This window comes from Ranitomeya variabilis, chromosome 1 (genome assembly GCF_051348905.1).
Source record: "Ranitomeya variabilis isolate aRanVar5 chromosome 1, aRanVar5.hap1, whole genome shotgun sequence".
Lineage (NCBI taxonomy): Eukaryota > Metazoa > Chordata > Amphibia > Anura > Dendrobatidae > Ranitomeya > Ranitomeya variabilis.
The window spans coordinates 505,676,332-505,693,402 of record NC_135232.1 but is presented as its reverse complement, the minus strand read 5'-3'; the positions used below and the strand labels follow the sequence as shown (position 1 = coordinate 505,693,402).

The 17,071-nt window shown below is 45.0% G+C and overlaps 1 protein-coding gene across 1 annotated transcript in view; it reads right to left on the bottom strand.

The window, feature by feature from the left end:
* CERS1 (ceramide synthase 1) overlaps nucleotides 1-17,071 on the bottom strand; it is a 146,186-nt gene that overhangs the window by 18,521 nt on the left and 110,594 nt on the right. The window contains exon 6 of the mRNA XM_077252722.1: nucleotides 6,354-6,502. Coding sequence (XP_077108837.1) covers nucleotides 6,354-6,502 — 149 coding nt within the window. The remainder of the gene's footprint in view (nucleotides 1-6,353; nucleotides 6,503-17,071) is intronic.

The following is a 17,071-nucleotide window of genomic DNA, read 5'->3' as shown; positions in this document are numbered from 1 at the left end:
AGGTCAGAAATCACATTTAGTACAAGCTGGACAAAAATAGAAGCAAAGCAAATAACCCAAATAACCAAAAAGCAAGACTTAGCTTAATTTTGCAAAAACCAGGACCAGCGGACAGGAGCAAACAGAAGGATCTGATTACAACGATGCCAGGCACTGGACTAAGGATCCAGGAAGTTAATATAGCAACACCCCTGGACTAACGGCCCAGGTGAGTGCCAAAGTGAAGAAAGACAATCCCAGAGTCATATCACTAGTGACCACAAGAGGGAGCCAAAAAGTCTAATTCACAACACAGACACACCTCTTTGGGTGGGTTTGTAGGTGACTGGACCTGTGGTGATGTCACGCTCACCTGACTAGCCATGTGACAGGTACCTGGGTGTGGTTACACCTATGTAAAGGAGGTGTGTGTAGCACATGGTGTGAGTGTTTAGTAGTCTGCAAGTGTGGACAGACTTTCCATGTGTCCTGGCTGGACACTGCTGAGTGGTCTGTGTGCTGTAGGCCCTGGATGGTCAGTGTTGGAGGCTCCTGGGAGTGGGAGTCGTCCTGGAAGCACCTAGAGACCATAGACCTGGACAGTCAGTGTTGGAGGCTCTTGGGATTGGAGTCGTCCTGGAAGCACTGTGAGACCGTATACCTGGACGGTCAGTGTTGGAGGCTCTTGGGATTGGAGTCGTCCTGGAAGCACTGTGAGACCGTCGACCTAGACGGTCAATGTAGTGAGGACCATGGGACTGACAGGTAATCAGCATGAGGAGTGGAACTCCTGAAAGGTAACCCGGACAAGGGGATTATATTATACAGCAGAGAAGCCTAACGGCTGCATGAACGGACTGAGGGTCGTGATAAGTTCATGAAATGTAACGCAATGGACTGTACGTCATGTGGTTTATGATGTGTAATAAACCAAAATAAACTGTTATGTGTGAGATATCGTGCCTGAAATGTTTATCCTGCTGCCTAGCGAGTATTCCCCAACACACTCAGGTAGCGTATCACCACATTTGGTGTTTCGAATGCGGGCACGGTCCAAGAAGCACATGTTGCAGCGTTGGCTGATCTGAGCCAGAGGAGTAGACGGTCTGAGAACCATGTGTAACAGACAGGACTCTGTGCTATGCTGACTGAGGTCAGTGAGAGACTGTGAAGTTTTTTTTCTCAAGTCAGCTTGCTGTGGCTCGGTGAGGTCATGAAGTTTGCTGTGGCTCGGCGGGGACACGAAGGTGACAAGCGTCTTGCTGTGGATCGACGGGTCCACGAAGGTGACAAGCGGCTTGCTGTGGATCGGCGGGTCCACGAAGTTTGCGGTGGAGCCGTGCAGAGCCTTGTGGAGCGTAGCTGCAGTTGCAGCAAGAGGTTCAGCAGCAGCGGCTTGTGATTGCCAGCAGGAGCTGGTGAAGAGTTGAAGGGAAAAAAAACAAAACATTTTTTTGTTTTGTTTGCGGATTCTTAAAGGGCCAGTGCAAGGCCAGAGTCACAGTGGTGTACTGTGCGAACTGGGGCCTGAAAGTACTGTAGAGAGTCCACGGGGTGTACCCCAGGGAAGGGGTGGTGTCCCTAATAGGGTTGTGTCCCAAAAAAGGGGGCGGTGACCCAACCAGGGATGGTTGCCCAAAAGGGGGTGGAGTCCAAAAAGGGGCGGCATCCACAAAGGGAGTTGGTGTCCAAAAGGGGGTAGAGTCCTTTAAGGGGGTGGTGACACTAAAGGGGGTGGAGCCTCCTGAAGTTAAAGGGGTGGCGCAGATCGGTGGGCCACAGGCACAGTTGTGCTATGCAGGTCCAGGCTATGCTGTGAATTGCTCAGCTAATGTTTTGCCATGACAGTGCTCTTTTTCTTTGGATGGAGAAAGTGTGGTGGGACTGATAGACCCAGGGAGTAAAGCGACTTTACTGAGAACCCCTTCTGAATGCACTGTGTCACCTGGGTTAGGGACAAGAGTGAATGACACAGGTGGGGACGTTAAACAACATTTGATAGCTTGCCTCTACATTGACACGACAGAGGAGTCCCTGTACCATGAAGTAAGGGTAGTCCCGGACTTAAGGTATACTATCGTAATAGGGCGAGACTTGGAAACCCGGTGGGACTGGTGGATAAAAGGGAAAGTGCCTGGGAGGTTCCTGTGTATGGATCCGTTTGGTTCCTGTGCAAGGTCCTGGACGGTCGGTGTTGGAGACTCCTGGTATTGGAGAAGTCCTGCAAGCACCTGAGACCGTGGACCTGATGTATAGTCAGTGTTGGAGGCTCCTGGCTGGTGGAGTCGTCCTGGAAGCACTGTGAGACCGTCGACCTGGACAGTCCGTGTTGAGGACCTGGGACTGACGTGAAGTCAGCATGAGGAGTGGAACTCCTGGAAGTTAACCCTGGACAAGGGGATTGTAATATGTGGCAGAGAAGTTTATCTGCTGCATGAATAGACTGTATGTCATGTGGTTTATGACGTTTAATAAACCGGATATGACCAGAATTGTGTGAGGTACCGTGCCTGAGTGCTTGAATCCTATGCCAAGCGAGTGTCCCCCAACACACTCAGGTAGCGTATCACCACAATATATATATATTTACTTCAGTGCGATATAGCAGAAAAGCCAATTGCCGGCTTTTCATTTCTCCTGCCTAAACCCGACATGATATGAGACATGGTTTACATACAGTAAACCATGTCATATCCCTTTTTTTTGCATATTCCACACTACTAATGTTAGCAGTGTGTATGTGCAAAATTTCGGCGCTGTAGCTATTAAATTTAAGGGTTAAATCGCAGAAAAAATTGGCGTGGGCTCCCGCGCAATTTTCTCCGCCAGAGTGGTAAAGCCAGTGACTGAGGGCAGATATTAATAGCCTGGAGAGGGTCCACGGTTATTGGCCCCCCCCTGGCTAAAAACATCTGCCCCCAGCCACCCCAGAAAAGGCACATCTGTAAGATGCGCCTATTCTGGCACTTGGCCACTCTCTTCCCACTCCCATGTAGCGGTGGGATATGGGGTAATGAAGGGTTAATGTCACCTTGCTATTGTAAGGTGACATTAAGCCAGATTAATAATGGAGAGGCGTCAATTATGACACCTATCCATTATTAATCCAATTGTATGAAATGGTTAAAAAAAACACACACAATATTGCAAAGTATTTTAATGAAATAAACACACAGGTTGTTGTAATATTTTATTGCTCTCTCAATCCACCTGAAGACCATCGTTCTGTAACAAATTAAAAATAATAAACCAACAATATACATACCTTCCGTAGATCTGTAACGTCCCATGATGTAAATCCATCTGAAGGGGTTAAAATATTTTACAGGCCGGAGCTCTGCTATAATGCAGCTGTGCTCCTGCCTGTAAACCCTGGGGAATGAAGGTAATGTAGGTCAATGAAAAAGTTCCCAGGCTCGAGGTCATATGAGGACATCCAGCAGAGGGCACATCACCGCGACTGAAGGTAACTATAGGTCATTGACCTACATTACCTTCATTCTCCGGGGTTTACAGGCACGAGCACAGCTGCATTATAGCAGAGCTCCTGCCTGTAAAATATTTTAACCCCTTTAGATGGATTTACATCGTGGGACGTTACAGATCTACGGAAGGTATGTATATTGTTGGTTTATTATTTTTAATTTGTTACAGAACGATGGTCTTCAGGTGGATTGAGAGAGCAATAAAATATTACAACAACCTGTGTGTTTATTTCATTAAACTACTTTGCAATATTGTGTGTGTGTTTTTTAAACCATTTCATACAATTGGATTAATAATGGATAGGTGTCATAATTGACGCCTCTCCATTATTAATCTGGCTTAATGTCACCTTACAATAGCAAGGGGACATTAACCCTTCATTACCCCATATCCCACCACTACACGGGAATGGGAAGAGAGTGGCCAAGTGCCAGAACAGGCGCATCTTACAGATGTGCCTTTTCTGGGGTGGCTGGGGGCAGATGTTTTTAGCCAGGGGGGGGCCAATAACCGTGGACCCTCTCCAGGCTATTAATATCTGCCCTCAGTCACTGGCTTTACCACTCTGGTTGAGAAAATTGCGCAGGAGCCCACGCCAATTTTTTCCGCGATTTAACCCTTAAAATTAATAGTTACAGCGCCGAAATTTTGCACATCGCACTACTAACATTAGTAGTGTGGAACATGCAAAAAAAAGGGGGATATGACATGGTTTACTGTATGTAAACCATGTCTCATATCATGTCGGGTTTAGGCAGGAGAAATGAAAAGCCGGCAATTGAATTACCGGCTTTAGGGTTAGGGGTAGGGTTAGGGGTAGGGGTAGGGTTAGGGGTAGGGTTTGGATCCCTTTATCACCTTGATGGTGGGGGGTGGCTTATCAGTATGTATTCTTGTTTTTTTCTATAAAAACGCATGCGTTTTTAACGCAAACAAACACATGTGCTTAAAAACGCATGCGTTTACATAGACAGCAATACGTTTTTTTGCCGCAAAAAACGCCTCTAGAAATTACTACATGTTGCATTTCCGAAACAAAACGCAAGCATGGAAAAAACGCATGCGTTGTCAAACGCGGCAAAACGCATGCAAAAAAACGCATGCGTTTTTAATGTTAAGTATAGGAAAAATAATGCATGCGCTTTTTGCGGTAAAACGCAGCGGCAAAAAACGCAAATGTGAAACCAGCCTAACTTAAATTACTTAATAGATGCAGAAATACTGCAGAAAATCTGCAACATGAAAAACTCACTAAATAAACATCATGTAGACGTAGCCTTAAAAAAAAATGGAACTACCCCGTATATACTCGAGTATAAGCCGACCCGAGTATAAGCTGACCCCCCTAATTTTGCCACAAAAATCTGGGAAAACTTAATGACTCGAGTATAAGCCTAGGGTGGGAAATGCAGCAGCTACCGGTATATGTCAAAAGTAAAAATAGATACCAATAAAAGTAAAATTAATTGAGACATCAGTAGGTTAAGTGTTTTTGAATATCCATATTGAATCAGGAGCCCCATATAATGCTGCACAAACGTTAATTATGGCCCCATAAGATGCTCCATACAGACATTTGCGCCATATAGTGCTGCACAAACGTTAATTATGGCCCCATAAGATGCTCCATAAAGATATTTGCCCCATATAGTGCTGCACAAATGTTAATTATGGCCCCATAAGATACTCCATACAGACACTCGCCCTATATAGTGCTGCACAAACGTTGATTATGGCCCCATACAGACACTTGCCCCATATAGTGCTGCACGAACGTTATGGCCCCATACAGATACTTGCCCCATTTGCTGTTGCTGAGTTAAAAAAAAGAAAAAATCGCATACTCACGTCTCTGTCGCTCAGGCCCCCGGCACTTTCAATATTCAACAGGCTTCATTTCGGTGCCGCTCCATCTTCAGCGTCTTCTGCACTGATGTTCAGGCAGAGGGCGCGCACTAACCACGTCACCGCGCCCTCTGACCTGAGCGTTTCTGCAGAAGATGCTGAAGACGGAGCGGCCCTGGAACGGGGAGCAGGTGAATATCGCGCAGTGCTCCCCCCTCCCCATTATACTCACCTGCTCCTGGCGCGGTCCCTGTTCCCCAGTGCCGCAGCTTCTTCCTGTATTGAGCGGTCACCGTTATCGCTCATTACAGTAATGAATATGCGGCTCCACCCTTATGGGAGGTGGAGCCGCATATTCATTACTGTAATGAGCGGTACCATGTGACCGCTCAGTACAGGAAGAAGCTGGGCGCCGGGAAAGCAGGGACCTGCAGGGACCGCGCCAGGAGTAGGTGAGTATAATTAGACAGCCCCCGCTCCCCCTCCCCTGCCGACCCCTGGGTATGACTCGAGTATAAGCCGAGAGGGGGACTTTCAGCCCCCAAAAATGGGCTGAAAATCTCGGCTTATACTCGAGTATAAACGGTATTTTATGAACTGGTAAGTCACTGAAAATCTGCATCAGCTGTTATTTTGCCTTGACAGGTATCAGACATTCAGTAACAACAATGCTGAGGGTATTGTTTTATACTTGTGGCTCAATGATATGATTGGCAGCAAAACTGATGTCTATAGACACAAAGTTTCCATTTTGCTGTGTTTTTGCACAAGGCTGGAGAGGAAAAGACCACAGGTCAGACGCCATTGAAGGAGTTGCCTTAAAGGGAGTTTGCGCCATATGATAATTCCAGCACTATCCCTAGAACACTTATAATGGGATAGATATATGGTACTTACCAGAACAAATTCACACACTGGAGACATACCAGATTTCACTTTACCCAAGAAACAAGTTAGGCTAGAAGTGCGTTATTAACACATGAAGTACCAAGTGAGGCAGTAAAAACATATGCCACCCACTGGGGAGAGCTGTTTGTACTTACTTGTTATTCATGGTATCTTTGTGCCTTGTGGAGGTTTTGTTGTGATCTTGCATCCTCATTTTCTGATCTTCAGAAATATCATACTCCCGAACATCATTAACTTCTTTAACCTGGCCCGTTATAACTTTCACAACAAACATTACTATGTACTGAGAGAAAAAATGAAATAATATTAAGTGGAATGCAACATTTATTTTAACAGACATGCTAAAAAAGTGCTAATTTGTTAGGTCGTAGGTATACAGCTCTGGCAAAAATCAAGAGACCACTGCAAAAAGTTCAGTTTGTCTGATTTTTCTCTTTATAGGTATATTTTGGAGTAAAATGTAAATTGTTCTTTTATTCTATAAACTTCTGACAACATGTCTCTGAATTTCCAAGCAATAAATTTTGTATTTTTTTTCTAAAAAAGAAAAATGGTCAAAATTAAGAAAAACAAAAACAAAACAGTGCTTTCAGGCCTCAAATAATGCAAAGAAAACAAGCTTATAATCATTTAGAAACAACAATACTAATGTTTTAACTCAGGAAGAGTTAAGAAATCAATATTTTGTGGATTAACTATGATTTTAATCACAGCTTTCATGGCATGCTTTCCACCAGTCTTTCACACTGCTTCTGGCGAAAAAATGTAAGAAGTTCTTCTTTGTTTGATGGCTTGTGACTATCCATCTTCCTCTTGATTACATTCCAGAGGTTTTCAATGGGGTTCAGGTCTGGAGATTGGGCTGGCCATGACAGGGTTTTGATGTGGTCTCTTAATTTTTGCCAGAGCTGTATATATTGGGCTTGCTTTCAAAATCTAGGCAGATTATTATTATTATTATAATATATAATATAATTATTATTGTTGATGTGGAAAAGCAGCCCATCTCCTGGTGAACAACAAGTCAGTGTGGCACATTTCATACTGAGCAAGGTGCCAGCACTGCCAGACACTTGGTTGTCGGCGCTTATAGCAAGTGAGCATTTCTGAAACACACAGGTGATCTGATCATCGCCTGTGTGTAGCAGAGGCAATCAGACAACTGCAGCTTGTAGTCTCCCTATTGAAGCATGCAAAAAGTAAAAAAAAAAGTTTTTTAAAAATATTAAAAAATATATAAAAGTTTAAATCACTCCCCCTTTGCCCAATTCAAAATATAGCAATAAAAAAAAAATCAAATATACACATTTAGGTATTGCCGAGTTCAGAATCGCCCGATCTATCATTATAAAAAAGAATAAACCTGATCGCTAAACAGCTTTGCAACAGCTTTGTTGCAATAAAATGCAATAATGGGAGATCAAAAAATTGTATCTACACCAAAATGGTATCAATAAGTACGTCACCTCGGTGCTCAAAAAATAAGCCCACATCCAGCCCCAGATCACAAAAAATGGAGACACTCAAAATCTCGAAAAATGGCGCCATTTTTTTTCTTTACCAAAAATTTTATTTTTTTTCCCCCCACTTAAATAAAAAAGAACCTAGACATGTTTGAATTAGTAATGCTTGAATTCTATGAATTCGTAATGACCGGGAGAATCAGAATGGCATGTCAATTTTGGCATTTAGTGAACATGGTAAAAAAAAAAAACTGTGGAATTGCACTTTTTTTTGCAATTTCACCGCACTTGGAATTTTTTTTCAGTAAACGATATGTTAAAGCCAATGGTGTCGTTCAAAAGTACAACTTGTACTACAAAAACAAGCCCTCACATGGCCATTTTGACCAAAAAATAAAAAAATTATGGCTCTGGGAAGAAGGGGAGCAAAAATTGAAAACGCAAAAACGAAAATACTCGGTCGGCTGTCTCCTTAGAGTATATGCACACAGAGTTTTTTTTCAGGTGGTTATCACCTGGAATCCACCTGAAAAAGCGCCACATAAAATGAACATAATGTGCAACAATGTCAAAAGGACATTACATGAATTTTCCGTTTTATGATAAGTCTTTTAACCACCAGAGTGAGTGCAAAAAATAAGACACCCGCGATGGAGCCGCCGCAAAAAAGACGGCAAAATGACAATGAAGCGACTGCAAGAAAACTACCGCCAGCATTTTTGCAGACGTGGCTTCAACTGGGAAAAAGCGACAGGTGCGCCAGCGTCTAAAAGACGCCATGTGGTGCTCTTACCCTTAGAATTCAGAAGAGAGGACCATATGCATGCACAATCAATTGTCCTATATAAGGTTATAAATGGGACCCTTACCATATTTTTGCTCGTCATCCTCTACCAACTTTAAACCCGCTATTTTGGAAGGTGGTGCATTTAATATATGTATGATTGTCTTTATCATTTTACTTGCTTGATTCAGTACTGTTGTAAAATACAGTCTGAACAATATATCATTTTATCTATTTAGGTACCGTTCAGCTTTCATGGGGAATACAAACCTGCAAACTATCCTTTTAATAGAAAACATTTTAAGATGAAAGTTTACAAACATGGAGACTTTCAAATAAAATAATCAACTTCCAGTGTAAATGGTCTGTGCACTACTCTAGGCCACCTACCAGATTCAGAATTCAATGCTTGTATCACAGAATGGACATTGTTCATGTAGGATGTACATACTGAGGTTCGCCATGAATCACAGTATTGTTCCAAGTATTTGCAGTTCCAGTGAGTTCATGTAACTTCTGCATATATATTGTTTTGTTAATGGCCTACTACAGCATAGGGAGTGTGTTGTCACTGCTGCTTTTTAGGAGCTGTCTTATTTTGCAGCTGGATGGTAGGCAGCATAAGCAGTTACAATATAGTCATGTTCCATAAGAATGAACGATCTGTGTGAATTCAAGAGAAAATATACATAGAAGGCATATTTTCAGCTGACTTCTTGTAGATAAAGAAATTTGTGTGACTGAAATTGCAGGAAAGCTATGCCAAGTTGCAGTCATGGCCGAAAGCATTGGTACCCTTGAAATTGTTCCAGAAAATGAAGTATTTCTCCAAGAAAATTATATTGCAATTGCATGTTTTGTTATACATGTTTATTTCCTTTGTGTGCATTGGAACAACACAAAAAGCAAAGAAAAAAAAGAAAATTTGACATAATTTCACACAAATTGTTGGCACCTTTCCAAAATAGTGGGTAAACTACCTTGCTTTAAGCATGTGATGCTCATTCAAATTCAAATGTGGCAAGTAACAGGTGTGGGCAATATGAAAATTAAACAGGAAACCAGATAAAAAGGGAGAAGTTGACCCCCTCCATGCAGGGACACCGGCTTATTCACAGTCCCGGCCTCGCGGCGTGGTCTCCCGGTGTGCGCTTGCCTCTTCCTTGAGTGCATGCCGCAGTACGTGGCGTGCCTATTGTGGGCACTCCCTTGCTCTTAAAGGGGAGGCACACAAATGATAAATGCTCTCAGCCTGTCATTGAGAGCCATTTAGCATAATGTGTACACCTGCAAGATGGCTCCCAGCCATCCTTAGGGAGTCACCAAGAAAAGAGCTTAGTTATTAGGTAGTTGGGGTTCCACCAGTGCAGTTGTGAGGTCAGAAACAGAACAGAAAACCCTTGGCCCGCTGAGGCCAGTATCCTGAACCCGAATCCCTGGTCTCGGTGCGGCCAGTGTCCTGAACCAGAGTCCCTGGACCCAGCATGGCCAGGGCCTGAATGTTGGCCCCTGGTCTGAGTGCAGATAGTTCTGCTCCTGAAGTCCCTTCGTCCCAGTGCGGCCAGTGCCTCAACATTGTCCCTTGGCCCGTATGTGTTCAGTCCCTGGTCCAGTGTCCTAGACCAATGTGTTTGAACATAGCCCTAGTCCGTGTCAGCGAACCTGACCCCTTGGGTCAGCAGCTGCAGTCCCGGGATATGCCTAGGAGTGGTACCTGCAGCCCAGTCTGTCTCCACCATCAGGAGCTCCAGTGAACACCTTGTAGCCACTTAGTTAATCCCCTTCCTAGTGTCATGCACAGTGTAGGAAAGGCTAAGTGCAACACAAAGGGATAAGGGAAAGGGAACCAAACACTAGGGAAGGGAGAGTGGAGACCCCTAGGCAGATATAACGTCACCCTGTCTGCCCTACCCCTACCTTATATAGGTTCCGCACCTATCGCCGAGCGGGATACCTAATCCCTGCCTCACCCTGGCGATAAGCTCTGCAGCGGGAAGGATAGCATTAGTGCTAGTCAATCCCCACTAACACTAAAGACAGATAGAATACACAAACAAGGGGGAACACTTAGCTTAGCAGAGAGAAAGACAGACGCCTCCCAGCAACATCAAGGACAAAGATAGCTGACTGCAATAGCTCCAAGCTGCAATAGGGAACTGGAAATAGAAAATATCAACCGCGCCTTCCAGCAGCAAGCTGGAAGTTATATACACCCCGGTCCAAGAGTCTCAACTAGAGCCAAGGGAGATTGTCACTGGGTCCTAAAGTCAGAAGGTCCAGGAAGAAGTCTGAAAAACAAACAGCTGAGACCTTCTACAATCAGATGCAGAGTGACGATCTGCAGCCACTGACACACCTGTGACCCCCTTCTCGAATGGCCTCCGGATAAGAGGTGTGGAACGAACAAAACAATCAAACAACCTGGGGGCGTTCACTTCTGATGCAGAAACCCACATCTTTTCCTGTGGACCATAAGCCCTCCAGTGCACCAAGTATTGTAGGGAACAACGTTGGAGGTGAGAATCTATAATCCTCAAAATTTGAAACTCTTGGTTTCCATCAACCATTATTGGGCCAATGACGGCGGTTATCTTATAGAGACCAATGAATCTAGGTCCCAACTTCCAGGAAGGGACCCTCAACCTGAAATTACTGGTAGACAACCACACAGAATCATTCACATTCCGGTCCAGACCTGGCACGCGTTTACTGACAGTCATATGTTTATACCTGTCTCTCCTGACAGTTATGAACATGTAGTGGAGAAACAGGACCAGATGGACAGGTATGCGGTACTTTAGAACGTGCGCAAACATTGCAGGTAGACACTTGTTCAACCACATCCCGATGCAACCCAGGCCACCAAAAATGAGGAGAAAAGAGGTTCATTGTTGCTTACCACCTGGGTGGCCAGCAAGTAGAGTCAGGTTATTCTCTGGTTACTTTGTGGCGCAATATAGACGGCACAAACAACCTCACCAAAGGGCAGGAGGTAGGGGCGTCCCTCTGAGCTTCCAACACCTCACCCTCCAGGGCAATGTACAAGGCCAAAATGCCTACCCTCTTCTGCAAAATTGGGGCAGGGTCCTCAAAGCCAGACAAAAATGTCATTAAGGTCCCTGCAGACTCCGGCTCCACTGTCTACAAACACAGAAATTTTTTCAGACCTGCTCGCTAGCATCACCTCTGCTGTCAGGACAAAATGAGAATTGGAAGTTAAAGATGAACACACTCCTTAATTATCACTCTCAAAGCTCCCAAGGGTTAATCGAGTCTCTTTCTGCTTTGGAATTACAGGACATGCACCAATAAAATGTCCCTTCTTCCCTAAAAAAAAACATACACCCTTTTTGTTGCATATGTTGGGGGAAACATATGATGTGAATGCAACCCCAAACTGTATGGGTTCCTCTAACTCTGCAAATATATGTTCACCCTCAGACCTTCCCATCAACACCAGGAGAAAGAGGGCTCAGAAGCAGGTGGTCTTACCCATCTGTCCTGCAGGCGTCTATCCACCCAAATAGCCAAGGACATAGCAGACTCCAGTGACACAGTAGTTTCATACACTGCTAATGCGTCCTTTATCCTTTTAGTAAGGCTCTGAAGGAATTGGCTTCTGAGAGTCGGGTCATTCCATTTGGTATCAGTTGACTGCCTGCGGAATTCAGAACTATAAGTCTCCACTGCAAGATTCCCTTGCTGAATGCGATGCAGCTTGGATTCAGCCAAGGAAATAGTGGAAGTTCCCACTTTAAGTGTATTACACTGAGATTTTTAGAAGAAATTTACCTAACAAAAGGTCAAACGAGGTACTGAGAAAACAGGTGTAAATCGAATGAGGTGGTATTATGGGACCCCCTGGGATGGCAACACTATAAATTGATCAAAACCCACAATACAATACATATAGATCTAACAGACGCTCTTAAACACTTAATCTGGGGATACCTGGGTATCTATTATTACGGTACCCTTAACCTGAGGTGAGTTTCTACTCAGGCGTATAATTTGCATTGGCTGCAGCCAGTCCCAAATTCTTCGGTGCCAAAACAGCTACAGCAAAACAAGGCTCCACGTCTTGTCGGCCGATGCCGAGCCCACACGCCGGGGACTTACAGTTCTGTAGCCTCAGGATATGATATGGGATAGCACTTCAACGAGGCTTGTCTGGGTCCCTCTCAATATGGATGGTACAGGATACCATCTCTCCTCCAGCAGTCACTCACAACTTCCCTAAAAGCAACCTGCCTGGGTCTGCACAGGATCAATGTCTTCTGTTGCTTTTCATCTCAGCATAGCACGGATTCCACAGAACTCCAAAGCACACACCTATCATGGTTAAACACCCTCACAAAACACACTGGCAGCAAACAGTCCTTACAAGTCCAAACTCCTCACTTCTTATTAGCTGCCTCACAGTGCATCTCACATGGCAGTCTCTCTGCTTCTAGCAGCATCACCTCTCAGTGCCCTACAGCACCCACTAGGCCCCACCAACCAGCACACACTCTTTCCTGGGATTTTGCTCTCAGCTCAGACAACAGGGTCTTAATGCTCTCCTGATGTTATCACAGTTCACCCTCTTACACATGTATTGTATGTAGTGGGTAGATACAAGAATACTGGGTATTCTGAAGAGTAGTGCAAAGTTTCTGGGATAATGTTTCTAATACCACCACTATTATGATTTACATGCTGGAATAGTTGGTGTCTGACTTTAATATCCATCTGTTAGCTAATTAGAGAAAACGGTTCATGAAAAAATGGGAGGCATTCCCAAATGAAGCATGTTCTGTAATGTGATCTAATGTGTCATCTCTTGACAATAGATTTCCCTACATAACTGCATACATTATTACCTAGGCCCCATACACATTAGGCTAACGTCAGCCAAGGATGCCATTATATTCAGATTCAGCAGACAGTCTAATGTGTATGAGAGATCCTGGCAAATGATTGTCACTGGAGATAACTAAACAGCTGTTAGGGCTGGCGGAATGCCCCAAATGATATAAAGGAAGATATAAGGTGCGTTCACAGCCCGGGGTCCACCGTGCAGAGATGACACCTGCTGCAGTATAATGAAAACACACACAGGTTAACTTCACCCAGTATGTAAGGAGGCGAACCCTGTTGCGTCACAGGGCCACAATACCGCTGAGTGAACGCTAGTGTTAGGTCATAGGACTCTGCCCCAAGGAAGCAGGGTTAGAGTCCCTCTAGACCCAGTAGCACTCGGCGCCGCAACTGTGGTGTCAGGGAGAAATTACGCTAAGAAATTTACCGCACTAGGTGCGCGCAGCGCCGTTCTGGCGGATGCCACTAACCACCCTAACTAGGGCTTGGAAAGCGCACTGATTATGCACAGCGCCAGACTGGCCAATGTTGCTTATTTGATGCTGTATGCTCGTGCCTTGTGCTGGATGCCACAGTCTGGTGCTAATCAGCTCAAACACTCAACCACATGCAAGAATGCTAGGGAGGCGGTTGGTTTAGGAGCTTTCACCAGATTTCTAACACACATCCACACATACATGACTTTAGTTTATACTAGTGCATGGCCTAGCGGCCATGCGAACCTTTTATAGTTGCAGCCTTCCGAGACCTTCCCAGTGGTCCAATCAGAGCCGCTTCAGGACCTGAGCATGTGACCTCCGACCTCCAAAGTAAGGTCATCCCATGGGCATGCTCGGTAGACAAAAAGCAGGCAGTCCCTGGAGCGTCTGCTCGCCGCTGATTAATGCTGGTTATAATAGCTGAACCTGGGATGGCAGCAGTAACCAGACGCACAGCATCAGCTTGAGCAAGATACTGGGACCGACGTCTCTGCTCAGTAAACTCCTCTGTGGCTTGGGAAGAATGGGAGACCACAGAGGACATGGTTCGAGATTTCCCCTTTGCAGAAGCGGGAACTCAACACCTAACACCAGCAAGTCCAATTTTGAACGACTGATTCTTTGTTCTTTAAGGGATAAGCCGCTGCCACAGCTCTTATAAAGAACAAAGGAGCTCAGCAGAGTGAGCACTTCAGTGTAAGGGAAAGTTGGAGAAATTAGCCGCGGGGCAAACAATTGGCTGAACTACGGCACCAGACCACATTTCATAATCTAAATTGTTTGTGCTAATACTGTGGTGCAGAAAAGGCCATGTGCGATAACGGTGCAAATCTGGTTGTGGCCATATGCCGGGGCAACCTCACACACGTGCCTTGCATGGCTCACGACCTCAACCTGGTAGTACAGCAATTTCTCCGCCGCTATCCTGACCTGGATGCGCTGCTACAGAAAGAAGAGTCGCTGTGTGCTCACTTCCGCCATTCACACCCCACAGGTCATCGACTTGCATCACCACAGAGGTCTTTCAGCCTACTGGTTAACCATTTGATATGCGATGGTGGAATGCCACTCTGCACACGTTGCAAGGACTATGCCAGCAGCGATGAGCCCTGGTGCAGTATGTCCTTTTGCATAGCCTGGGTTAATGCAGTGCGGACGTAGTGCAAATCACTCTCGTGGAGTGGGCACAAATGAAGGAGCTCTGCACCCTCTGCACAGTTTCAAAATGGCTACTACCATGGTTAGCGCCGATGATGCCTTTATCAACATCACTATTCCGGTCATTTACATACTGGGGCACACTTTGAATAGTCTGCGAGAGGAGGTGGTGGTCCCAGCGGAAGTGGTGGAAACAGAGGAGGATGCAGAAGCGATAACAATATCTCTAAGTTCTGGACTGTTGTTGCACAGGCGGGTGCCATGGGAGGGTACATTACAGTGATCGAGGGGGCTCATGGTACCAGACAAACTGTTAGTGAAGGTGCAGGAGCCGAGGAACAAATGGAGGAGGACAAAGAGGAAGAGGTGATGGGTGTGCAACAGTCAGGAGATGAAGAGGATAATGATCCCCTCTCTGTTGTCCGTGGTTAGCGGGATGGGACGGGGGATGCAAGCTTGACTGTTATCTCGCCACCAACACACGATAGACTTGGATCTCATGGAAGCGCCTGACACATGAGCGCCTTCTTGCTGAACATGATGCCCGTATTGTTAGGATTAGAAATAGTGCTGACTACTAGGTTGATACTCTGTTTGATCCACGGTACAAGAGTAAATTTGGCCAGATGCTTCCCCCCTGGAATAGGATACGCACATGCTTGAGTATCAAAACACGCGTGTAGACAATTTTAAAAGTGGTTCTCCCCAAGACAACAGTGAGGCACACAGTGTGCATCACAGTTATAGACTTCCAACCCCAGGAACATTGAATCGTCAACGCAAAAACATTAGCAGCAGCAGTGTAAGTGGCATAAGCAATTTCTGTGAGTCGTTTCTCACAGCCCGTGCACCAGCAAAACAGAGTACAAGTCTGACACATTGTGAACGACTGGAGAGGATAGTGCAGGAGCTCAATATCAATGCAATCAGGAGGAATTTCAACCCTTTTGCATTTTGGTCTTCAAAAATGTAAAAGTGGCCTGAGCTGGCCTGTCACACCTTAGAGGTTTTGACATGTCCGTCAGCCAGCAATTACGCAGTTTTTAGTGTGCTGCATAGATCTTGCGTTATTGCAGTCTGAGACACCTTTGTCATGGCTTCTGTGCCTGCTGTTGCCACTGCTACTGATGTTACAAACAGTTGTTTAAAATGTGGAGACTCAAAATTGGGTCTCCGTCTGGTGGGTTGTCTGTAGTGGAAGGGGTATCAGAGCCCCATTATACTATTTTAACTGTAGGGAAATTGATGCCACTTTAGTGGTGTGTCTCAATAATGTTTTGAAATGTGGAGACTCCAAGTTGGATTTCCTTCATGTGTGTTGCCTGTAACAGTAGGGCACTCAGACTGGCAATCCTACACTTACTTTCAGTCAACTACCTATGTTATAATAATAATAATAATAATAATTTTTATTTATATAGCGCCAACATATTCCGCAGTGCTTTACAAATTATAGAGGGGACTTGTACAGACAATAGACATTACAGCATAACAGAAATCACAGTTCAAAACAGATACCAGTAGGAATGAGGGCCCTGCTCGCAAGCTTACAAACTATGAGGAAAAGGGAGACACGAGAGGTGGATGGTAACAATTGCTTTAGTTATTTGGACCAGCCATAGTGTAAGGCTCGGGTGTTCATGTAAAGCTGCATGAACCAGTTAACTGCCTAAGTATGTAGCAGTACAGACACAGAGTGCTATTAACTGCATAAAGTGTATGAGAACATGATGAGAGGAACCTGATTATGTTGTGGGTTTTTTTTATTTTATTTATTTTTTTGGGGCCACACAGGGATGGTTAGGTTAATGCATTGAGGCGGTAGGCCAGTCTGAACAAATGAGTTTTTAGGGCACGCTTAAAACTGTGGGGATTGGGAATTAATCGTATTAACCTGGGTAATGCATTCCAAAGAATCGGCGCAGCACGTGTAAAGTCTTGGAGACAGGAGTGGGAGGTTCTGGTTATTGAGGATGCTAACCTGAGGTCATTAGCGGAGCAGAGGGCACTGGTAGGGTGGTAGACTGAGACCAGAGAGGAGATGTAGGGTGGTGCTTTGCCATGGAGTGCTTTGTGGATGAGGGTAGTAGTTTTGTACTGGATTCTGG